Source organism: Protopterus annectens, chromosome 8.part0, assembly GCF_019279795.1.
Source record: "Protopterus annectens isolate FY-2018-M chromosome 8.part0, PAN1.0, whole genome shotgun sequence".
Taxonomy (NCBI): Eukaryota; Metazoa; Chordata; order Ceratodontiformes; family Protopteridae; genus Protopterus; species Protopterus annectens.
Genome location: NC_056741.1, coordinates 1,426,323,688 through 1,426,334,052, shown reverse-complemented (window position 1 = coordinate 1,426,334,052; position 10,365 = coordinate 1,426,323,688). Strand labels below are relative to the sequence as shown.

Below are 10,365 nucleotides of genomic sequence, written 5' to 3'. Positions count from 1 at the left end.
TAGGAAGCTCATATAAAGAAATAATGACATTGTTGTTATTTTTCCAATAATGGATTAATTCAGCAACTCTTCTAGTCAGTATCTGTCTCCTCAAAACTATGACTTAAGTTATTCTGATTGTGGCTTAATAATCTGCATTATTTGGGAATGCTTGACACCAATGAAGCCACTTGAAAAAAATTGTATTTGCATAAACTAGGAAGGAATGTAAACTAATTCTAAAACTAGCTTCCAGATGTTCATTAGTGTAATAATGTATTTATCTTTATAAAACCCATTCTTATTGCAAACTGTAGTAAATCTGAATCTTGGCAGCAGAATTACAGTTTTCATTTGTCTATAGTTATCCTGACCACTGAAGGCAGAAAAACCCAGTAAGCATCATATGTATGATATTTGTGGAAAGCACATTGAGAATTACAATCAATTATGCAAACATGTTCAGCTGTATGACATGCCAATGCCATGTTACTGTTGATTTCATTTTAGATTAGCAGATATACTCAGTCAACTTCAGATTATAGTAAAATCCATTAATGAAGACAATAACACAGAAACAATTTTGTGTGGCCTTCTTTTCATAAAAATTATGAAAAAAACAACACCAGTTTTTGTAGTGGTTACTGGTAAGATGTCTTGCTTATATTTATAGAATACATTTAACTTACTAATGCATACGTTCTAATATGCCACAGCATTCAAAAAATGGTGCACAGTTTAAAGAGTTTTTAGACAAATAGCATTTCCATTGTTGTTCTAGAGCCATTTAAGATAAGTACATATAACTGCCTTGGTAATTTGTTGTGCATATCCGGTATATGTAAGGTATTGTAGTGTTTCTCATCATTAGGAATAAGATAGATTAGATTACACCAGCATAACTATAAACCATATTGTTTTCATGTTGCTTTCAATGGCAGTATTTTCAAATGTTATTAATACCAGCATGTATTTTCAAATGTTATTAATACCAGCATATCATTTCTAATCACATATCACTAAACAATTCTACTTATTTAAATGCATATAATGCTATGGTTTGCTATATTGTTGAAGGATAACTTTGGAGATTGTCAACTGGATTTCTTTTTGTTTGTCTGCATATGCACTTCATTTTTGTTGCATCCTATATAAAAGCAGGCAGCTGTGATATGCATGCCTTAATTAAGTGATAGAAATGTGAGATGTAAAAGTTAGGGGTCTCCTATTTTCTCCTTATTTGGGTACATTTAGTTATGCATACTATACATTTTAGTAGCCTTATCAAATACGTATAACTGGTTACCAACCCAGATCTGGTGTGTTAATGCCATTTGAGTACATGGTTTCTTTGAGAGAGCTGAATAGCTCAGTAGTTGGTTATTATGATACAGGGAGGCTGTCCAATGTACGATGTACAAGAGGCTGGGATTCCCAACAGAAAATGTGATCAGCGTCAAGAGGCTGGTAGCTGAGGAAAATAAATTATGAGAAATGTTTCTTTTTCTTTTGTTTATCTTTATTATTATTTGTATTAGTAGTAGTAGATTTGTAAATATGTAGAAGTATAAGCTATAGAAAATAATTGTAAGTGGTCAGTAAGAATTATGGGACCTCATGCAGTATATAATGCACTTCTTCAGAGGCAGGTAACAGCCGTTGCTGCGTTACATCTTGCAGAAACAAATATAAAGGAAAAATGTTAAAACGTGTGTAAAAAAACCTAGGTAAAATTCTACTTCTGAGGTGTAATCATCATTTGAGCAAGTAGCCAGTTCTTTTATCAGTAACCACAAGCTTTTCTTTCTTTTTTGTTAAGTTGTAATGTTCTTGTATTAAAATAAATTGCACATCTATTATCTATTGACTGGAAAATAGCGATGTACTACTTTTTTTTTTTTTTTTTGTTACAGCTAAAACAAACCTGAACATTTCTTAAAATACAGTCTCAAAACGTGTATGTTTTACAATTGTGCAACATAAAGCTTGAGCTATGAATACATATTGCTCAAGTCTGCATTAGATGCTTGTTTGACTTAGTTGATACATAACTATCTTTACGATGTGGAAAGAGGTTTATTATTCCTTTCTTTAAGTTCAGTAGATATTAATACTTTTTTAGGAACCAAAAGTAAAATGATAAAATGTATTTCAGTCAGCATTCTTTGTAGATGATTTTTTTTTAATTCAACTGATCCAACTTTTATCATTTATTGAAAGACTTGAGTATATAATTTGACTGTGTTTACTTTGCCACACTGGTCTGCAGTTAATTTGTTTTTTTTTTATAGAATGATAATGATTAATATTATAACACATTATTTTGTTACAGTATGAGCAAGCAATCCCAGATACAAAGCCTAAGGCTTATTTTCTCACATTTTCCTTTTGCACAAAAGTGACACAATATTGTTTGAATTATAAGACTTTAACATCTATTTTCTGAGGCTTGAGAACACTGCGGGAGACACAGACAATACCAGAAAACCACTTGCTCTGCCTGCACTAATGCTAGAAGTACAACACAACATATCTGTGGTGAAGTTAAAGGTCATATATTACTCTGAATGCCATTCTAACTACTGGAACATCCCTCTTTTGAAATGTAATATTCCAGTAAGACTGAATTGGGGATTTTATAATAATGCATAATAACCTTTGACAGAGCAGGCTAGTAAACAATGATCTTACTGTCAGCAGCTTTGAAAGGTACATAACTCTGCAGATTATGTTTTTCATTTATATTACTTTTTTTCCCTTCCTTTGGCTAGTTTTCTTGGCATACACAGACAAGGCCCTGACTAGAATACAAGTGACATAAGTCTGACTGGTGGCTAAAGTACTTGGAGCTGGAATGTGGAAAGAGGAATGGTGAAATGAAACTGCACAAATTTTGGTGGGGGGGGGCAGAGATCATGTGTCTGTCACTTAAGTCCTGGTTAAGATAATGTATTCACTCAAGGGGGGTAAATTTCATTCATAGATGTGGACATACATTATAAAGATCTACCTGCCAGTGGTGCGTAACTGGCAGAGGCATAGCCTGTCCATCTAACCAAGGTGCTGGTCTGGTGATCTAGCACACTGACCTACAGCTCTTCATTTGAAGGGCAAAAAAAAGGACTTCTGTTATAGTGGTACAGCTTATTATGCATGAAGAGTGAAATGCATTTATGTACCGCATTCAGAAATGCCAATCCAGAAAAAGGATTACAGGAACTGCATTTTCCCATTGAGCCCCCTAACACACTGAACCTTGGGTGGCTGCCCTCTTTGCTTTACCCTTGCTACACTGTTGATAGATGGGCATGTGCAAGAGGGCTTAACTCTAACACCTTAGTCTCTCAGAACATTAATGAGGACTCCCACTACCAGCCACCTGAACTCTTATCCCTGGAAACAAATGAGCATGGGCATTATGGCTCTTGCTCAAGGATAATTAATGAGTCCATTGAGCAGCATGGAAGGCAGATTTCAGTAATCAGTATGAACAGCTTGGACAAAGAAAAATCACTTATGTCCTTCATTCTAATTTCTTCTGCTTTTTTCAGTAGTTATATTTTCCTAAAATTAAATTAAATTAATGTCTATGTGAATCATAAAACTGTTCTGGAAAGTAAATTCCTTAAACAGATCTTTCTAGCATATTCTTTCTTATACAAAGGAATTTATATAAATGATGATCTGTGGAATGAAGGACTGGGTAAGAGACTGCATAAAAAAGGGAGTGATAAAGAGAAAATGGATTTATGACAGGCTAATCCTCTGGCAGAGAAGTGCAGTATCACTGTGCATTACCACTGATATAGAAACAAGTGATTAGACAGATACCTTTGGTCCAGCCACTCTGTGAAGAAAGGTAACATGTAAAACCCTGTTATCCTTTTACTGTGTAAGGGAAGAACGTGCTACTGTTTTCAGTACATTTAGGAAAATCACACAGAGAAGCACACTGTCATACCCAAATACGTGCATTTAGTCCCACATAATACTGGGAAAACAGAATAGTAAACACGGTAACGTGTACCTACACTGCTTCATAACACATCTATACAAGAGGGGGGAGATGGTATTCTCTATGACGTTAGAGAAAGGGGTGACTGTAGACAAAGGGGCTACTGTTATCAAACCAGGATGGTCAGTAGTAAGCTCCACCCATTCCCAGTGACTGATACCACAGAAGTGTACCACCCCACATAAAGGCGTAGATTCTTGATCCCATCTGTAACATACAAAGTAAAGCAGAGCATATAATATAAATAAAATTTTTAAAAAATGTGTGCATTATAGTTCCTTTAAAGATTGTAGTAAAAACAAAAAAAAAAATAACTGATATAGTGTAAATAACAGGGGGTTGAGGGCAGCTAGCCCTCTAATATCATCCATTAACTTAATGGTCTAGCAACTTTCTAAGTTTACAAGAAATAAATATGTTTGTGGATCAGTATTTGGCATAATTTTTAGCACTGTTTAAGGGCCTTGCAAAGAACTACATCACTGTAACAGAGCAGGTAGCAAGGGTATTAGAACATATGAATAGTTTAAATAAGTTAAGTTACTCTTAACTGTTTAACACAAGAATCAGGGACAAAGACAAAAATAAAAGAACATTTGCTATAATAACAAACTTTGCATTGGCATGTGTTTTCTTATGAATATGAAATCTAAAACTGAAATGTTTCTTTGTGACTGCAGTCCTGAATGATTTGCCAGAAAGCCACTAGCTGTATGGTTAATTGAATGTATCTGTTGCATTTCATACCTGGTCCAATGTCAATCACTGCAGCCCTGCCCACCACCTGCATGCAGTGAAAATGGTAGCCCCTTTCTTAACAATCACTTAGAAAAGTCCTCCTAATGTGAAATGCAGTATAGTAGTTGTGTATCACCATCGAACAATTTTTATGGGGGATTAATAGACAAATAATGAGGCAATACGAGGAGAGTCTAGAATTGAGTTCAGAAGAAGGGAGGAAAACAAACGTATAATACACGTCATATTATGCAATAATCTGGCCTTACAATACTCTGCTTTTGAATATGTTTGAAGCTTTCAGCCTGTGCTATACTAAACTTAAATATCTTTTTCTGATCGTGTAATGATAACTTTGCATTATTTTGTGAAAAGTTATACAGATTTGATATTTTGGAGTTCTGTTTCAATCTATCTGAATATGAAGAAATTTGATAAATTTGTTTGATGCTCTATTTTGCCATTATCTAAACATTTTGCAGAGGAATAAGACAAGAGCAAACCTACACAGAGATCCATTTTGATGATTTAAAGTAGAAAAAATGCTATTTCAGCTTTGTTGCAGTATTCTAGGATAGAACCCCTGTTATCTGAATGACAAAAGCAGTGGTACAATGAAATGTGCATCAGGTGGTGAGATCAGAAGAGCCACTGAAGTATTATAAAATGCAGATTCTATATAAAATAAACGATTTATCTCAGTTGGATTGCTACATAGCCATTTACATCACCTACAGAAATCAGCACTGTGTTTTCAGACTCTAAAATCATTTTATCTCCTGACAAGCTCCTGCTTATCAGAATGAAATGTCCCAAGTACATGTGTGCATAATCTCAGAATCCATCAATAGAGAGTGTATGATTTAAAACATACGTATCATGATCTTCATCTCCTTCTAGTAGTTTCTCAATGGCTATGCTTCCGACAGATCTTCTGGCATCCTCTACGTCCTGCAGAGCTGGTTCTGGTATTGCAATGGGCAGTGGAACAAACTGAGTTCCTGGTAATGAGGTAGGTGAAGACTGATACTGCAAGGATGATGCAGGTATGGCAGAGAGAGGCTGTGCCCATGGAAAGTAAGAAACTGGGCATTGTTGTTCTGTGATTTCCATCTGGGGCATGACAGCAGAGTTAGGACTTCTAGCCTGTTGAAAAGGAGGAGAGAAATGTCAGTGACTGGAAACTAATAAACAAATCAAAAATCAGCAAAACAGGCAATATCTCTTATTTACCTGCTCAAATTTTGCATCTCATCAGACATCTATCTCCCTTGTCATGTGTGGCCTACTTTATATACACTAATTGAAAGATTTGTATTTCAAGCATCTGCTGTAATTTAAGGCAAAACATTACATGGTTTCTAAACAATTTTCATAAAAACCTGTTCTACTTTAGGCCTCCTTATTAATGGCTTTCTACTGGAGATAAACTGATAGCTCCCTGTAATAATTGACTTGAGGGATGGAGGATCACTGTAGTAGAATGTATTGCCAAATCTCCCCTTACTTTGGTCTCCATTTCCACTCAATTACCATATTCCTTTACAGTGCAGGTATGTGTGTTGTGATATTACATATATATTTGCTCTAAGACTATGTGGAAAAGACTTTAGGAATGTGTTGTACTTGTATTTTTATTTATTTATTTATTTACATTTGTTTACCGGGAAAGTCCGACTGGACACAGGTCCATTTTCAGCAGAGGCCCAGGGAGAAAAGCTCCACAGTACAATAGAATGCAGTACATGATAGAACAAAATATAGAACATACAATTGATTTTAATACATAATAGGTTAGAAGTTAACAGTTTTAGTTAGACAGTACAGCAGACAGTCAGGGTTTCTATAAGTTCTTCGAAACATCAGCAGTTTGAACACCATATGTCCGAACTGTGAAGTTCGAAAACTGATTATTGCGAAGCTGCGGAACACCAAATTCTTTCCCAGGGAAAGAATTCAGTGGGCTGTTTCTGTGGCATCACTATTTTCAGCACTGTGGTGGGAAGTTACGGGTTGGGTTCAGGTAAGTGTGCAATTGTGCGGATGTTAGGGTTAGGGCGTGGGTTAGGTGAGTTAGGGTTAGGGCACGGATGAGGTGGTTGTGCGATAGTGACAGACTTTAGGGTTAGGGCGGGATAGGTGAGTTAGGGTTAGGGCACGGGTCAGGTGAGTGTGCAATAGTGACAGACCTTAGGGCTAGGGTTTGGGTTAAGGTAAGTAGATAGATAGTAGTGTATGTGCAGTTTAGTATAGGGTTAGTTAAGTGTATGTGTATGGATTGCTGTTTTTTTGCTGTGCTTGTGTTGTGTGTGTGTTTCTTGGAACAGCGATTTTTTTTCCCTGGGAAAAAAAATCGCTGTTCTAAGCCTTCGATAGTTTTTCACTTCAAGGTTAGAAGTTCAAACATATGGTGTTCAAACTTCTGCCGTTTTGTCGAAGTGATATAGACCCGACAGTCATTGAGGTACATAGCCAGAAACTTAAAAAAATAACGTTTTTTTTTTTTTACCAGTATCTGAGTTTACAAGCTTTTTAGGACAAATACATTTATACTTATCTGAACATGTGACAAAATTAGATTTAACCTGGAGTATAACATGAGTATAGCCAGTTAGTTAAGTAGTGAGTATCAAGGGTTTTTTTGAAATGATTGAAGGAGGTGCTAGTAGTTATATGGATTGGTAGTGTGTTCCAGGTTTTGGCAATGGTGCTGGCAAAGAGTGATTTACCAACATTGTTTTTATGTTGGATGACAGTTATTAGGTTCTGGCTGTTAGATCGTAGGGCTCTAGTGGGAATGTGGGGCTGTATTAAATGCTGAAGTGCTGGGGTTAACTCTGGGAGGTAGTAGAGCCTGTGAGCTATAGAGAGTTGATTGAGCATGACTATATGAGGCAACTCAAGCCAGTTAAGCTGTTTTAGGGATAGACAGTGGTGGGACCTGTAAGAAGCATCAGAAGCAAACTTGGCAATATTATTATAGCAAGATCCCATTTTATTTAGTTCGGTTTGGCCTAGATTAATCTAGATGGGAGAGGCATAGAGGAGGGTGGATAGGAGATAAGTCCTAGCAATGGTGACTTTGGTATGTTTAGTCATAAACTGTTTATTCCTGTAGAGGAGACCTAGCTTTTTATTAACTTTCTTAATGGTTTGTGATATTTGGATGTCGAATTTCAGGTTATTGTCTATCTCTATGCCAAGCAGTTTAGTGTGTGTGGTTGACAAATTTGAATGTTTTCTTTGGAGTTGATGATGAAGTTGTTGCTCAGGGGAGGAGACCTACCCGGGGCAAAGAGAATTAGTTTGTTTTTTTTTGGGGTTAAGAAGAAGTTTGATGTTAGTGAATCAGGTTTCGGCTAGGGTGAAGGTGTTTTGGGTTAGGGTTTGTAGTTCACTTAGTGTGGGGGCGGCACATATAAGGCTGGTGACGTCAGCATTTTGTACTACTGAGGCAGTTGGTAAGGATGAAGATGTCTGGTTAGTAATTAGGGAAAAGAACAGAGGGCTGAGGATAGACCCTTGAGGGACCCCCATAGTTACTGGTAGCAGCAAGGGGGACAATTGGTCTTGCCATAGGACAGCTTGCTGTCGATTTGACAAATAGCTGTTAAACCATCAGAGGGGGGACTTATATTTAAGGCAGAAAGAGTTGCAAGAAGCATGCTGTGGTTTACCATGTCAAAGGCTTTTGATAAGTCTAAGAATATGGAAGAAGTAAATAGACCCTTGTTTCTGTGGTGGTTAACTATGTTGGTAAATGATAATAATGCTGTTGTGGTGCTGTGGGAAGGTCTAAAGCCATGCTGGGATATGGAGAGTAGGTTGTTATTCTGGAGGTATTGCATAAGTTGAGTATGAACTGCTCTTTCTAATAATTTTGATAATGGAGGTAAGATAGCTATAGGGCGATAGTTGGTAAGTTCTAAGGAGTTACCTCCTTTGTGTAGTGGGATGATATGGGAGGTTTTCCAAGAGGCTGGTACTTTGCATTCTGACAGAGCTCTATTAATGAGAATGGAGACTGGATAGGCTATAGCTTCAGCTGATATTTGAAGGAAGTCCGCTGGTAGCTTATCAGCTGCTAGAGTGGTTGGTTTAAGTTTCTTAAGGAGTTTAGAAATTGCCTTGGTGGACACTGGGTGAAGTTAAAAACTGGGGGTATTGTTTTGTGTATTTGGGTGGGTTGTGGTAGTTATTGGTGTGGGGTGGGTAGTACTATTATTTTGGGCATTGGCAAGGGTATGGACTGTTTCAGTGAAGAATGTATTAAATTGTGTGGGTATGTTTTCATGATTATTTGGTAGCACAGGGGTTGGTGTAGTGGACTTTCCTGGGTGCAGTATACAATTATTGTGTTCCAGAATTTTTGAGGGTTATGAGCATATTTTTCTTGTAGGTTTTGATAGTAGTTAGATTTGTCTAGTTTGATATGTTTTTTGGCTTTGTTCCGGAGCTGTAGCTAATTTTGTCTTAAGGTAGTGGTTTTGTTTTTTTGATATTGAGACCAGGTGTTGTCCCTTTCTTTCATTATAGTTTTAGTGAGGTTTGTTAGCCATGGGGCATAATTAGTTTTTATTCTAATGGTTCGGGAGGGTGCATATTGGTCCAGGATTTTTAGGAAGGTTGTGTTGAAGTATTGATTTCCTTCAAGTCAAATAAGCTTTATGTATGTTAAGCCTGTGCCCTTTAACAAGTGTAAATGTAATGTCAGTTGTTGTTTTTGTGTAGATAACACTCTTTTGATGTATTGCTCAATCCAACTAATGTTTATTAAGTAATCATTTTATAGTCCGCTTATCAGTGTAGTGCTATGTTATGATAATTTGCTCTATACAACTCTATACACTGTATTACTGTACTTCTCTATCAGTATACCTCCTGCTAAAGATATTTTGACCTTACATTCCTAACATTTCTTAATATCACTCTACTCTTCCCCCATATGGTTTTGCTTTGAATCACTGTGGACTTTTCTCTGTCTCTAGCAATAAGTATTAACTTTATTGTCTCACTATAATATTACAGTTTAGAACAGTTTTTCTCTTTTCTTTCCTTTCAGAGCCTGTGGTCACTACATCTAATTCTGTCCCCAATATTGCAGAAGCTCTGCCATAAGGCCCAACTCCAAAAAGTTTTCACTGAGAAGTTTGTCATTATGCAGTGTAAGAAAGTTTAACATAAAAAGCCTTGCTGTGTATTAACTTTAACTAGTCAAATACATGTCTGTGCTGTGCTGTAAAGTGGCTGTAATATTTCTCCCAAAGGAGTAGTCCTGGTACTCAAGTTGGCGACTGTCCCTTTTCTTGATCAATAAATTACACTGTATATGCCAGTTATTTAGTCTCCTTAGCTTCCTGATTTGTGCATTCAGTAAATGAAAAAAAACTGTTCTGCTTTGTGCCTCCTTGTTAATTGCTTTGTATTGGCTATCCCACTCAGTCATTATGATAAAAATACTGGACATGGTTTATACTCATACCATGTTCCTAAGACCTGGAACTTCTTGTCAGGTCAATATCCTCCATCCAGTCCTTTGAAAACTTTCTGAAAGACATCCTAGCTGAATTCTGGTTTTTGATTTGCTGATTTTCAAACTTCGGTGCAGATCGGACTGACGATTTTTGTCATTC

At 36.6% G+C, this 10,365-nt stretch overlaps 1 protein-coding gene across 1 annotated transcript in view; it reads right to left on the bottom strand.

Moving 5' to 3' along the window:
* Positions 1-2,679: 2,679 nt before the first annotated feature.
* Positions 2,680-10,365, bottom strand: part of POU2AF1 (POU class 2 homeobox associating factor 1) — a 191,083-nt gene continuing 183,397 nt past the window's right edge. The window contains exon 5 of the mRNA XM_044079451.1: positions 2,680-5,878. Within this exon, the coding sequence (XP_043935386.1) occupies positions 5,567-5,878 (312 nt within the window). The 3' untranslated portion in view covers positions 2,680-5,566. The remainder of the gene's footprint in view (positions 5,879-10,365) is intronic.